Raw genomic sequence first — 16,078 nt, 5'->3', positions numbered from 1 at the left:
CTTCCATGCATCCCACCACCATCTCTTTTTCCTGCTCCTCCTCTCTCTCCTCATTGTTCTGTTTTCACTGTGAATTAAACCCTTGGTAGGTAAACATGGTTATATCCTTAGCTCTACATATAGATTTTTAAATATTTTCACTATTGATTGCTTCTTGGCTATATTTAATTTCTGGAATAATCTGATACTACCATTGGTGTTCACCTTCTTCAGATATTTGCAAAAGTGTTGAAGGGTGAGCTTACTTGAACTTCGTCTCTAGCTAAAAAGATGAATTGTTGGACAAGCTGAACTTTTGATTAAAATGTTACATTTACTTTATACTTTATTTTGGAACCATGCGTCTTTTGTATACAGGTGCTTCATAACTTAAACTAGCTGCTTACTTACTTGCAAACTATATCTTCATTGTCTTTATTTATAATACAGTGTCCTCCATGGCACCGTATACATTTGTCAATCTCACATTTCGGTCCTTCATAGCGTGTGGGACAGACACATTCAACACTTCCATCATTCCCAATGGTACATGATTCAGAATTCACACAATAGTGGTGGCACACATCTAGGAGGAAGGAACAACCAAACACTTAAATAATGCTATGAGATATTGTTTTCAGTTTTATAGATGATATTATTTTGCTTAATATTAAAATGGTCGCATAGTAGGTAAAATATTTTTTAAATTGGCTTGTATAATATGCAAAAGAGACTTCTCTGATAAAACTTTTATTCCTTTCTATTTCTATGTTAGGATCCAATTTATCAGGCTAGGAAGATGAGTGTTGTATTGACACAATGCTAGCTGATAAGCTCTTTTTATTCTGACTTGAAAAGCTTAAGATTCCTTAACTTTCCTTTCAATGAGCAAGTGTACTTGGACATGAGCAGAAATGCTTGAGATTTCCTTAGAAGCCAATCACTGTTGCACTTCCCACCTCTCTGTATCCCTAGACCAATAGAACATTTGGTGAGAAGATAGAACGCCAAAGAAAAGCTGAGCAGGATTGGCTGATGCTTTATGAATGGAAAATGACACAGAAATATCATCTTCATGAATTCTGTTTGCGTGCTAAACAAACCCCCTCCAGACTGAAATGTTCCCATCTAATCTACGCTCGGGTTTTAAAGCATCTTCCTTTAAAGCATTACAAACAGGTTTCTTCATGATCAAAGAATGCTTCCCTCAAGTATTTTAATACCTCTTGAACATTTATAGTCCAACAAAAAGCATTGAATAAACTTTTAATATCACCTTGGAATTATTATGATTCAGTCTGACTACAACCCTTTACTGCTTAGGATATTAGCTGACTGGGGTCATCATTCTTGTGGATTTTTGGGAATTTCTCTAGAGACAGGATTCTCTTTTTGTTTGTTTGTTTGTTTTTTCGAGACATTGTCTCTCTGTAGCTTTTGTGCCTGTCCTGGAACTAACTAGCTCTTGTAGACCAGGCTGGCCTCAAGCTCACAGAGATCCGCCTGCCTCCCGAGTGCTGGGATTAAAGGTGTGCACCACCACCGCCCAGGGCTAGAGAGCCAAGTTACTTGCTAACCCCATAATGGCTCCCTCGATCAAGATATCTCTTTCGTTGCTCTCATCTCTATCCTTCCTCAACCTTGACTATCCTGTTCCCTCAATGAATATCTTAAATATCACCATAGAGCCTTCATCTAGGCGGAGACCCACACCAGAGCACTGGACTGAGCTGCCCAAGTCCAGATGAAGAGTGGAAAGAACGAGAATATGAGCAAAGAGGTCAAGACCATTTTGGGTTCACCCACTGAAACAGTCTATCTGAGCAAATGGGTGTTCATCAACTCCAGCAGGACTGGCAAGGAAGAAGCATAGGACCAAACTAGTCCCTCTGAATGTGGTTGACAGTTGCATGGCTGAGGTAGACTGAGGGGCCACTTACAGTGGCACAAGGATTCATCTCTACTGCTTGTAGTGGCTTTTTGGATCCTATTCTCTTTGGATGGATACCTTGTTCAGCCTAATTATAGTAGGGAGGGCCTTGGACTGTCCGCAAAGCAATGTGCCTTACCCTCTCTGAGGATTGGATGCAGTGGGATTGTGTGTGGAGGGAGTGGAAACTTGGATTGGTACGTACAATGAAAATAGATAGCTTGTTTTCTTTCTAAAAAGATAAAAAAATAAAATTAAAAAAAGAAAAAAAAGTAAAAATAAAAAAAAGAATCATTATGCTTTAGTAACTTGAAAAGCAGACAACTCTATATGGGTTCAATTTAAAATGTTTAATTATATTACAAAAATATATAATTACCTAAGTCTACCACAGGATTTGTATTTGGAGACAGAAATTTATTTTTAGTTATTTAACTGTTAAATAATGTTAAATGAGATTAGTTAGGATAAAAATATAATTCACAAACCTTAACCTGCTACATGACAACAATGGTAAATTATGACTAAAATATTTTTCTAGCTTTTGTGTATGCATATTTGTATAGCCCTTTATTAAATTAGACAGAATGTGAAATTATTGACCGACTTATTTTAAATTAATGAAAGCTGGATTTAGGTGTACTTATTACTCTTGTTGTTGTTTTATATTAAGGATACACTTTGGATTCATTATTTAATCCCGTAAGTGTAGTTTTGGACTAAATGTAAAAAGAGAAGCATTTTCAAAAGTTTAGAACTTGGAATTTTGAACACTAAGTGGGAACTGGGATTTCTTTGTTGTGGTGCAATTTGTGACCTATTCAGGGCATACAGCATGTTGTGCTACCTTGTTCTACTTGTCATATGCATGTCCTGCATTGCACATGATTGGTTTCATAGTATAAAGCTGAATCCAAAGAAGGTCAGAAAAGTGTTTGTTCATGATTAATTGGTACAATAAATTGGTATTAGCCTGACAGTTTAGTAAAAAAAAAATCCAACTTGCATTTTACTAAGTCAACCACTTTCTGTGTCTAATACAGGCATACTGTGTACCTTTCCTGGGAATAGTCAAAAGAGAGAAAGGATACTTCATTTTTCACATTCTCAGGCCTTGAAAGCCAAGATATGGGAGTGTCCAAAAGCAGAGCTGCTCTCTGCACTGTAGTTGGAAAGCTGTTTTTCAAATCAATTTAAATTCTGCTGCCTTCCACTATTCTTGTGGTTTACAGAATCTGAGAACTGCATTCTTTGCATCTTAGTTATCATTCCATCAGTAGTATGTGATATAGATTGTTATATTATGGGTTATATATTTTTGTATATTTTAAAATACATACTTTAATAGTTATAGTGATATATTTTTGTATTCATTAGTTAATTTCAATGCAATTTTTAATTAGTTGCTGTTTCTGTTGTATTCATTATTTTGCTCATTATATAACAATAGAATGAAGGAGGGAATTCCTTTCTATGGCATAAAACACTAAAATTCAAACTATGAGCTGAAAATTTGGGAAATTCATTTGAGTATGTCATACTGACTTTAATTTTTTTCCATTCGTATATAAAATTCTTTTAATTACTGTCTTTAATATAATACTTTGAGCATGTTGGTACTTATGAATGTATGTTCAAGTATATATTTTATGGCTCTTAGTTTATTGTTTGCTGTGGTCCATAGGAATTATGCAGTGAGATTTCAGTTGAGAGAGCAGAAGCCTGACCCACCAGAATGAATGCATTCTGATGGAGATAAACCCGGATTTGCAAGGTGCTGCCTTTATCTTTTGTATATTGGCTGTTCTTACAGTAGATCTCTTCTGAAATCATAAGCACTCTTCTTTCTTGAAAGATTCAGCGGAGTAGGGATTATTGGACACAATTCTTTCCCATGTACTGGTAAATTGGGTCAACCCCCAACACTCTGTGGGGCCTCCAGTGGGAAATTTAGTCACGTGGCGAGAAACCTCTGTCCCCACAGTCATATCTCTGTTCTGTTCCTTGAGATAAATTAGATATCACCTCTCCCTTCAACTATCTCAGAACATGAAGTCAGGAAAGGAGTCGTCATATAGATCACCTTTGGGACCTTCAAAGATAAAGGGACATCCAAGCTCAGAGAATTGCTTTTGTTTTGCATGTAAATATAAACTGGAAATTTCAGAATGGGAGAAGAATAAAGAAACTGATTCCAGAAAGTATGTAGTGGAGTGTTTATTTTGCCCCCAGATCTAAGTCCCGTGTTTGCTTTAAGTCTTCTTTGGAACCCTGAAAGAGATACTGAGGCTGGCCCTCAGAGTTCCCCGATAACTGTAATTATACCTCTAAGAGTTAAACATGAAGATTATGATGTTAGTTTTGAGAGAGGTATTCTATTTTGCTTCTGTTTAAATTATTTGAAGGTTTATGGTACAAAATCTGTTTTCTAAGCTTGTTAGTTGACATTTCACATGGAATGTATTGTGTTTGGTTCAAATTTGATATTAAAATATTATTTTATTTTGAAAGAAACATATGAATCATGGGATTTTGCTGAAACAATTTTTTTTTGTCAAAAAAGACTTAGGTAAATAGTTTTGTTTAATGTGTTCCTGTGCTTCACAGGATTTATGTCCTGTGTTGTTTGCAAATGCCCAATTCCTTTGGCAGATAATTGCTTGTGAGTACACATGGTTTACCTAATTCCAAACCTAGATTTGGTTGGAATCACTGCTTCTACTAATTATCAGTAGAGATTTTGAAATATGGGTTGCTTTGAAGAATGAATGCCCAATTTTTATCAATATCATTGAGAAGGCTATGTTATTTCTGTGGCAGATGTCATTCACCCTTCATCCAAGTGGGGCTAGTCTATATTTCATTGTCTAATGTAGCTTTTCGAGAACATTATTTTTTGTTGGAAATGAGGATTAACATCTGTACTGGTGTTAATATGCCACGAGACCATGAGAGGGAGCCCTCTCACGCCAATGTGAAGCATAAAGAGAGTTGGTGAGGTTAGTGTTCAAACACCAAGTGAACTTCCCAGAGAAGAAAATGTCTGTACTCAGAAGCCTGAATTTCTCAGAGATACTGTAATTGACAAGCTGCTATTGCTCTGGCAAATAATCTTCTGCCATGTTCCTGAGAGCAACTCGAATTAAACCAGTGGATCACATGCAAAAAGAAGATAACAACATAGTGGCTGGGCTTGTTGAAAAGGCTTGGTGGGAGAGGGAGTGGATGAGTTGAAAAGGATTACAGATTCTTGTATATGAAACCATAGAAGATTTTAAATGGGGAAACAACCAAAAGAGAGAATTCAGATTCAGATCCTTGGAATGATTTGATAATATTGCTAAAATTACAAGTGTAAAATAAATGGAATAGAGACAAAGATTTGCTGGAAGGGCTGGAGAAACAACCTGATGGGTAGAATGTTTTCTTTGATGTGTAGTACCCACGTGAAAATGAGACATTTCATACTTATAAACTCAGCACTGGAGAAGAGATGTCAGGCAGATCTCCAGGACTCAGTAGCAATCCAGACTGGCCTATGAGTCTCAGGGCTGTGAACAACACTGTTTCTAAAATTGCAACCAAACATGGATGACAAACTGTGTAACAAAAGGGGGATGGCTAGTCTCTGTGCATGTGCACTCACACATGCCCACACAAACACATACATACAAACACACATACACACATGCACACACAGACACAATAGATAACTCACAATTATGCTATCATAATTTGATAGTTCTATAAAACATTAGCAAACTCGAAACATTGTCATGTAAATCTAATTCTGATTGTATATTGATTTAATGTATGATTTGAATGGTAGTATTGGAATATTTGCCTCACTTCAATATGAAAGAGGTATTCTCTTTGAATGGCCACTTACAGAAAGCTCTTTCTTTCGAAAATCTAAATATGAAAGTATGTCATTGTCTCGACATTTGGTTGGTTAAGACACGTTTCATGTACTACAAACTGGTCTTGAATTGGCTATATCTAAGGATGGCCTTAAGTTGTTGATCCTCCTGTTTCTGCTCCCTGAGTGCTTGGATTATAAACATGTCTTTCATATTCCAGGCAAAACTCTGCCTTCTGTGCTATATACTCAGGCTCCCATGTGTTTTTATTATATACTAATTAAATAAATTGGTTTTAATAATTAAAGTGTATGTCTTAACTCACATACAACTTACTCTCTTTTGGAAGTATTTGCTTGTTGTTCCATTAAATTACTTTATGTAAATACATACTGAAATATTTTCTTCTTATTTTATGTTCTTAATGGGCAAACAACATTATACTAAAATGTTCCCATGATTTTAGTCTTTCTACTAATCTCAATCATATTTAACTCTATTTTTGTAACCCTGAGAATCTTTTAAATAATCTAATATCATAGTATTAAGACTATAGTTCCATTAGCTGACCCTTAGGTCATCATTCTTTATTATGATTAACTAAAAATAATATAAATATTTATAACCTTTAATTTGAATCTATCTTAGTCTTTACATTTTTTATTTGTTTTTGTTTTTGTTTCTCAAGACAGGGTTTCTCTGTAGCTTTGAAACCTGTCCTGGAAGTAACTCTTGTAGACGAGGCTGTCCTCAAGCTCACAGAGATCTGCCTGCTGCCTCCGGAGTACTGGGATTAAAGGCATGCACCAGCACCTTTTGGCTACAATATTTTTTTCTTTCAAAGTAAAAAAATTAGAGCATATGGTCTGTGGGATGGACATGGGTTTTTGTCCATGTGTTTGTTCTGATAATTTGTAAAATAAATTTCTCACAAAACATTTAATTTTATGGAGTATGCATAACTCTCTTCTGAATTGACCATGTCAGTTCATTCGTTCACAAACGTCACACACAAGAACACTCAGGGCAATGGTTTTCAAGATGTGGGTCATGAACCCTATGCAGTAGAGTTGGGGTGGAGAGTGAGGTTGAAGGATTCTTCCACAAGCGTTGCACACCAAATATTTACATCATGATTAATAGCAATAACAAACTTACAGTAGCAGTGGAAATAATTTAATGTTTGGGGGCCATTACAATATGGGGAATTAGATTAAAATGCAATAGTGTTAGGATGTTGAGAACTACTGACCTGAAGTAATACAGTATTTACTTTTGTGGATTTCACTGTGAAAAGTGGCAGCCAGCAATGCGGAGGGGAGAGCGAGCATCTCTTTATGAAAGATGTGAATCATAAAGATCTTGTATGGAAAATTTCTTAGAACCTTGCTCTTCCTTGAAGTGAAATTTTACAAGAACACAGAAAATACCTGCTTGCAGCAGGCTGGACACAGTAATATTAGCTTTGGTGGTGTTCTAAACATAGCTACAGATGTTCCAGACACCAGCTCTGAGCATGCTCATGAACACTGAAGAAACCATCTGTATACAAACTCACAGATTTTCTGAGGGACCTGATCTTTTTCCTATTCATAAAAGTTAGAGACACCATCTTTGTGCACACTCATTCAGGGTCCAGCCACTGACCCTCTATCAAGACTAGATGTCGCTTCTAATAAGGCAGTCAAAAATATGAATGGTGACAATACAATTGAAAAGTGCAAAACAGAGGTACCAAGTTCCCAGGACAATGGAAAGCTAGAAAGACAGGGCACATAATTAGACAGCCAACCATGAGCATAGTGAAAACCCAAGTACAGAAGAAATGGCATAGACAGCTGGGGGAGGGATTGCCACAGAAGCAATGGCCGTGTTTTAAAGTTAGAAAGAGAACACCAGGAACATGCTTGCTAATGCAGACTGAATCCAGAGCATGAGTAAATGAAGGTGCTGCTTTCTTCTCCTCAAGAGAAAAAAAGATTTCAAGACACCAGGTAGACTGTGCTCAAGAACTTACACTACTGCAACTCTGACTGCTGTGAAGAACCTCAAAATGTGACAAACATAGAATTTCTTCATGACTGTAGGGCCATTCCACTTCCTGTGTCAATAGTGTTCCAGTTATGGTCTCAGTTTCCATTTGTCTTTAATAGAAAGGAAGAGCTGAAAATATTCTTTTATTTTTCCTGGTTATTTTAGGTCTTTCTCTAAATAGGCTTGTTTTCAGCTTTATAACTCAAATTTAAAAATCCTATTTTATTTTTTACAAAGTAGAAATTTGTAAGACCAAGTTACTATATGCCACTGTGTGGACAGGGCATCGGATGGAAGGATACTGTATAAAAAGATGCCTGATTTGGGAGTCATACAATTTTCAGATCTTACACTCGCTAACAAAGAATATAAGGAAAAAAAATCTCTGAATCTAAGTTTGGAGACTTGGAAAATATGCATTCATCTCAAAGGTACTATGGGCACTGACATATGTTTCATGTCTCTTAACGCCTTGGCATGTAAGGGTGTGATTACTGCACTGAACACTCTGCAAATGGCAGTTCCCCACAGTCCTTCACAAGACGTCACCTCCTTTCTTCCTCATATGCTGCCCTTCATGTTCCCTTTCATCTGACGACCTTCTCTTCAGCCCCCCCCCCCCCCCAGATATCACTTGTGAGAAGTAAGCTTTACAATGGATCTTGGGCTCTTTCTGTGAATAAGGATAACACAGCCTCACACTTCATGAAACTCTTCCATGGCATCTTATTTCCTTTCCTGAACACCACAACAGATTCTTAGCTGGCGGTAGGAAGTAGCTGACATATTTGTCTTATTTTGCCTTATTTTGGGGTCTTTCAATGCTGCAATCTAAACTTCTTTTGCTTGGAAACCTTAGCCTTTAAAATTTGAGCGGCTATTTCATCCTCAGAGACACAGCTCTTCATGTCTGCCCTGATAATGTGTCAGAAGGAGCCATGCACATGGTCTTCGAATATCATCGAGAGTAGCAGACATAATGGACTGCTCTGCCCTAGTGCTACTGTCCTTTAGTTAAAAACAACCTCAGATAGTGTTGACTTCACAAATGACAGCTTGATTTACATGCACAATGCTATGCTTATTTGCTTGGATTGATAGCGGGAATCCTGGCTCTACGAAAATTCAGCTCTATTTATTCTTAAGTAAAGAACTTAAGGAACATTACATTTTAGCTTTGTTACTTTATATTTTCCCTAAATTATTACTGCTAAAATTAATTTGCATTCAGTCCTCTGAAATGTACCTTGCTGCTGAAGGTGTGAGACGTTTTAACTCAGCACACCTAAGAAGTGATGTTTTACCTCCCACTAATAGCCTATAATTAGGTTCCATAATAAGCCATTCTGTCATTCCTCCATTTACTGGTGGGAGTGCTGTATATGCCAGAGACACTTTTGACAAAACACTGGGTCCACTGAACTTTGCTGACTCACACTGATGGGTTCCGAATCTATTACAATTCCTTGGATGCTGAATTTGTCATTTTAATGGCAAAGCCCGCGAACAGCATCAATGTTCTCAGGGATATTAGCTGACATCTTGATCAACAACTCCTGGGGTCTAATTCTGCCTGCTTCAGGACCCTGGGCAACTTATTTAACCTCTGTCTGAGGATTAATTGGTTAATTTAAATAAGTGTTTTGCAGTAAAAGGCGGGAAGCACTCTGACTGCTAATAGTATGGATAAAAGCATAACACAGTCTGGTAAAGCAGCGGGCTGCCACACACTGTGATTTTATTAAGTTGTCAATTAAGATGCAGGCTAACTGAATTTGTTCTTTGGAAGAATGCAAAAATCTGGAATGATGGCTATATAGCATTTTTAAGGCAGTTCAAAGAGAATCAAGAATTTATTTGATTTAAAACTAAAAAAAATCTTATACAATATAATGCATCAATTGGTACAAGGTAATGAATGAAGAAAAGACTTTAAAAACTGAACTCAAATGGAGTGTGGTGGGACATGCCTATAGTCTGAGCAGTCTGAAAATAGCATGGAATATTAACATCCTATAACACCTTCAAGGTTATTCTTGATTAAATATAAGAGTTTGGGTCAGTTTGGAATATACAAGATACTTTTAAACAAAATAACAAGAACACCATACACACATACATAACAACTAGGATTAACCACATATAGAACAGATATTTTTCATGTAATACGTTGATTGTCTTTTAATTAACTTTTTCAGTCCATTTTCATTTAGATATGCTATCTGTAAAATTATTTATGTGTTTGTTTATCAGCTGTTGCTGCAAGGCTGAATTTCCAAAAAGCTTCACATCTGAAAAAGATACAATAAACAAAATAACAGAGTGAACAAAGAAAAGAGACACAAAAAAACAGAGCTGAAAGAGGCAGATGTCAGTTCAAACTAAAGAGGAAGTGAATGATTTAAAGAGCTCACTAGCAAGGACTGAATATAGGCTCAATGGCAGAGAAGTTGGGTTTAGACCGAGGATAGCCATGGCTGTCACCTTACGAGATTAAGAAGAGAGTTATAAACTCGGCACCTTGTAAGAGACAAAAGATGGAATTTCCCTTCATTTCTTGGAAGTCATTACAGATTTTAAGAATTGTTGAGAAAAAAAGAAAAAGGAAATTAGTGCCTTCAGAGGGAGCAGTACACTGCATCCTCTGCTGTGCTTGATGGGAGAGGGATGGGGTAGTGAGAATGTGGATGAAATTACGTGAGCGTAACTGGATTGTACATTCGTGTGATTGCTGTCCTGGGACATACAACAGTTACATGACAGTAGCCCTATTGTAATGACATCTATATAGGAGAAGAAGAAACTTTTAGGAAGGAAATAGAGAGCAATTGTTAACCATTTCCTTACTGCTGCACATGTTGTCCCACTCTAATGCATGAGGCAGGATAATTACATCAAGTAAAGTAGCTTGGTTCTGTGCGTCCTTCATTGGCCAGAGACGTGAGGTATGCTTTGGTAAATATTAAGTAAATCTAAGGGTTGAGTCCTCAAAGCTGATTGTCTGGTTCTGATCATGCCTCTAACTTAAATATAAACATGAGTGCCACCCAAAAGACTCTGTGCGCTGCATTGGCGCTGTATTCTTGAAATCATTATTAAAAAATAATAATACCTAGTACATTTTAGTGCTGTGGGATGATCTGTTTGTACACAGTGAATATGTAATACCCCATTGGTTAATCATAAAGCTATTTTGGCCTATAGCAAGGCAGAATAAAGCCAGGCTGGAAAGTCAAATGGAGATACAGGGAGGGATAAAGGGGAGAGTCAGAGATGTGAGTGAATTACCAGGGAAGCAAGATGTGCCAGAGAACAGGAAAAGTCACAAAACCACGTGACCAAATGTAGATGAGCAGAAATGGGTTTATTGATTGTAAGAGCTAGTTAGTATTAAGCCTGAATTATTTGCCAAACATTCTGTAATTAATATGCACATTTGTGTGATTATTTGGAACCTAGAAGCTGTGGGACAAAAACAATGCTCTGCCTTTGTTTACTCCATAAAACAATGAGAATCATAGAATGAACACGAGAAAAACAATTATCTGAGTACGTGTAGATATAAAATTTTCAATGAATGTGTTTAAAATAAAATGAAATTTTGTTTTACATAAAATATACCAATGTGACTGTCATTTGATAATATACACCAGTGGCAAAGGGAGGAAGTAAGAATATTGTTTAGTAATACAATAAAAAAACTGGTCCTAGCAGCTTGAATGGTTGACTGAGAATAGAATCAATGAGCAGGGCCCACACTCTGGCTGTGCTTTAAAGATAAAGGATATGAAAGTCTCTGAGGCATCAACAAAGATTTCAGGGTTTTGGACTGAGTAATGAATGTTCCTTGCTAAAGGAACAAAGGAAAGATAGTGTGAGTATTCAAGATGAGGAATGTTAGGTTACCTGAGAGATAATATTAGTTGTCCCAAAAAATTGAAAAGAAGGCCTGAACCTTAGAGTAAGGATTCATCCAGATATATAGATTTAGAGTCATCATTTATGTGCTGCGAAAACCCTTCAGATTGCTGGATAATGGTGGCAAACGCCTTTAATTCTAGCACTTGGGAGACAGAGGCAGGTTGCTCTCTGCGTTTGAGGCCAGCCTGCTCTACAACAGCCAGTTCTAGGATAGGTTCCAAAGCTACAGAGAAACCCTTTCTTGAAAAACCAAAAAAGAAAGAAAGAAAGAAAGAAAAAAACTCTGCATAGAAGTTATGTAAAGTCATCTAGATATTCATTGTCAAATTTATTTGTACATATGAAACATGAAACATTCAAAAATATATAAATATGATATACTCAGAATAGAAAAATGATGCCTTAAAAACATTATTTGAGAAGTCATTGGGTTTATTGTGAATTGTGAGAAGTGGAACAGGAATCATTAATATTTGGAAAGAGAGAAAGTGGAGATGAGGGTAGTACTTTCAGTCAGAACAGTGTTTGCACTGGAGTTAAGCATTTTACCCTCAGCAACCAAGAAAGCCATCGTTAACTGGACTATCTTCATAAGCAAAGATGCAACAAAAAACATAAATGGGAAGAGACAAAATTGTGCTTATTAAGATGAGGGAAGAATGTGTCTTTAGAAAAAGTGGTCAAGAAATCCGTAAAAGCTATTGCAGAACAGGAATTGAGACTTGACCGCTGGACATAGCAAAGTCATCAACTTGAGTCTCCTAAGAGCTGTTTCTACAGTTCAAGACAGAAACTTGGCAGAAGCGAAGCCAATGGAGGAACAGAGACAGGGGAATATGGCAACAAAGATATTTTGAAAGAATGCTGCTACCAGATAAAAGAGAAGATGAACACGGGGGATTAAGTTGTGACCAACAGATGCTGGCAAGGGAAGTTTGGGGTTTGTCTTTTGCAGAGAGACCTGGCTAGAGAGAGAAACATCTAGAAAGCTGGAGAAAGGATTCTGGTCCTGCCCAGGCAGCTGATGATGAGATTAGCAGGCGCACCTCTGGATTTTCTCTAACTGTAGCCCTTTGTGCCACCGTAGAGAGGTGGGGGGTGGGAAAGAATGATGATCCTTACAGGTTACCAGGAGAAGCAAGAAGGTAGGGAGTTCAGGATGCAAATATGGGAATGGTGATAATAATGGGCCTTTGAACTTACCTGGGAAGGAAAACAAAAATATCTCTTAGAAAAGGAGAGAGAAAATGTAAAACTAATTGAAGCTTAAGTAACAGGAGTATGTACCGGAAAAATATAGTGTGTGGCTAAAATAAAAAGAGCAGAGAGCCCAGGTGTGAACCGTGGTAGTACTTAATGCAAACTTCAGAACATGCTACTGGCAAGCTGAAGGGGGACACTTAACTTACAGTACTGGCATCTGTCTCCAGTGTAGTCTGCATGTCAGTGGCAGTAAGGCTGGTTCCCTGAAGTCACCACACAGCTCCCGCCATTGTGGCAAGAATCTTCACACACTGGCTTGCCACAGTTGGGCCCAGTAAAGCCCAGGGCACAGATACAGGTGGGTCTTCCTATTGGAACAAAAACAAACAAAAGCATGCTGTCAGTAGATAACAAGTAGGACACCAAGTTCCCGGGAAAGGTCTGTCTATAGTTTGTACTGTGACTTTATTATACCAAGAGCCTTTCAATTTCAATCAGCCTGTATATCCAAGGAAGCATAAACTGAACATATCTGACATTCAGCTGGGTCAGATCAAGGAATGTTTATGAATAACTGTACTTGTACACTGTTCTTTTTTCTCATGTGTATCTAATTTTTTCAATTATTTTTTTCTCAACTCATGTAGTATTGGATATGTTATTTTTGTTATAAAATTCAAATAATCGTAATTTGTTCGTATGCACCAGTACTGCTGAGTGTGCAATAAGGATCAGCAGACACATGCTTCAGGAAGATGTTTTAATGAGTTTAAAAGAGAAATATCATGTATATTGGTTACATCTATTAACAAAGTATATTATTTAACTCAAATAAACATCCTAAAGTTTAGTGCTAAACATTATGCATCCACTGGGTTATAATTTGTCTAAACTTGATAGTTTCACTTGTTAAACAAATTACTGGTAGCCTAGTAAATGAATGGTTTAGCAGTTTAATGTGAGTATCACATAGCAGAACATTCTCTGGGTCATCTTTGCATATTTTCCCTCATTCTTTTGTTAGAAAATAATTTATTATCATAGCAAACATTCCTGTACGCTTTCCATGTTGCATAAAGAAGTAGTACGTCTCTGTCTGGTCTGCCTGTCACTAAGCATGAGCTGCTGTGGTAGACACAGTGAGAAGGGAAGAAAACACATGGATATGAACACAAAAGTATAAATGGCAACAAGGAGTTCAGTCATAGGGCTCAAGCAGGGCTCACAACCCCTCATCTGACAGCATAAAGGATGTCTGTACCATCAGAGCCTTCATCATTGATAATGTCGGGGCAAAATAAAATTCCCTGAGAAGTATATAAAATAAGGCTTAGTAAGGCTTTAAATATGTTAATGATCCAACTGGTTTTTATACTGTAATTGATTCTATTCAAAGGGTGGCACATAGTTTTCTTGGTTTTATTTCTTTCTGTATGGTAGAATTTCCAGGAAAACGCATCTAGGAGTTCTCAACAATGTGCTCCTGGATCAAGGGCAGTATGATGACAAGATCAGTGGATTTCTGTATGAATATGGAATTTTGCATAGTCTACCTTTGGAGAGAAGGTACCAGAGGAGGTCAGTGGCTGCTGAAAGAGTAAGTTGCTTCCAGAAGTAAACTCTCAAGATAGTAGCCTATATTTAAAGAAGTATTTGGAAGGAACAAAATATTAAAGAATGAATAAACTTCTACAATGTTTTAAGTAAGTTGAAAAAAATGCCCCATCTTTTAAAAAACACTAAAAGAATACTGGAAATTCAGTCCAGATAAAGAAAGTCATAATTATTTTTATAGTGAATAGCACCACTTTAAAATAAATTATTTATAAATGCTGTCTGGTGATAGATGAATGTCTATCAATGCTCAAAAAAAAAAGGGATGAGGGCTATATATTATTATAGCTGAGCCAGTTAATGATTTTTTTGTTTCCAAAAATGATTTCCTGAATAATAGCGTAATGTTTCTTTACAGTGGCAGCAAACTATTCATTCTCTATTGATTGTTGATAAGAAAAGAAAATATTTCATCTGGCAAATTAGTGTGAAAATAAAGACAGAAAAAGAAAACAAATCGAGGTGTTAAGTGAAGAAACTGATGAGGTCCCAGTACGGCAACTACAGAAAACAAAAGTGTGTCAGAAAATGAATTATTTCATTGTTTTACATTAGTTCATGCATCGCTTAAAAAGAAATAACTCATGCTAAGAGCAATGCAACTGAGACACCGCCTAGGAGCAGCAGTGGACAAGGTACAAAAGCTAAAGCGCTTTAGAGCAATAGGGAACATAAGAAATCCAATACAAGTACTAAAGATAGTTAATTTTTATTGAATTGTCCAGGTTTTTGGTCTTCTAGACAGCATTTCCCCAAACATTACAGGCTATGGCCATTTCTCCTGGTTTCCCTTGAGAACTTGAGAGCAAGCTAGTATTGCTGTAGCCCCCATATGTTTGAGATATTTGACAAGGAGAAATCCAGTAGTTACTGACACTTTGAAGCTTAATTTTTACTGGTTAGCCTTCAAAGTGCGGGAAAAAAAAAAAAAAACCTACGTATACTATGAAGCCTATGGAATCTTCAATAGTATTACCCAGTTGTGAACATGGAAAAAAAATGACAACTGACCAGGCAAGAGATACTCATGCTAAAAAAAAAAAAAAAAGACAGTATTGGCATGAAAACAATCAGCCACTTTCTGATTTCAATGTAAACCTACTCCACACAAGATGGAGCCCAGGTCTGGTACCAGTAACTGGACCAAAAACATTAGAGCCTAGGTTATAGGCTCTAGTGGAAAACAGAACCAAGTNTTTGGAGTCTGTCCTGGAAGTAGCTCTTGTAGACCAGGCTGGTCTCGAACTCACAGAGATCCTCCTGCCTCTGCCTTTATTTCTATAGATTAGTTCATCCCTCAACTCCAAACAGAGAAGCTTTTTGTTTTTCCAGTAGATAGTGATTAACAGGGAGAACCATAACTGATCAACATGCAGTCAATAAGAGACTGTGGAGTGTTCAGTTTTAAATGGGACATTGAAATCACAATCCTCCTGTCAAGACTCAGATGATTATAGAAGACACACTAAGTAGAGGAGAGTATGTGTTTCTAATGAAATAACATTTGCCAGTTATGAAAACTGTGATTTCACATATG

The 16,078-nt window shown here is 36.9% G+C and overlaps 1 protein-coding gene across 1 annotated transcript in view; it reads right to left on the bottom strand.

Annotated features, from left to right (window-relative positions):
• Positions 1–16,078, bottom strand: part of Lrp1b (LDL receptor related protein 1B) — a 1,445,827-nt gene that overhangs the window by 35,601 nt on the left and 1,394,148 nt on the right. Inside the window, 2 exon segments of the mRNA XM_050139953.1 lie at positions 391–565; positions 13,134–13,295. Of these exon segments, the coding sequence (XP_049995910.1) occupies positions 391–565; positions 13,134–13,295 (337 nt within the window).

The sequence above is a fragment of the Alexandromys fortis genome, unplaced genomic scaffold (assembly GCF_014885135.2).
Source record: "Alexandromys fortis isolate MF-2015 unplaced genomic scaffold, M_Fortis_MF-2015_v1.1 scaffold_33, whole genome shotgun sequence".
In the NCBI taxonomy this organism is placed as follows: Eukaryota; Metazoa; Chordata; class Mammalia; order Rodentia; family Cricetidae; genus Alexandromys; species Alexandromys fortis.
Note: the sequence above shows the minus strand (reverse complement) of the source record. Positions and strands in the feature narration are given on the sequence as shown.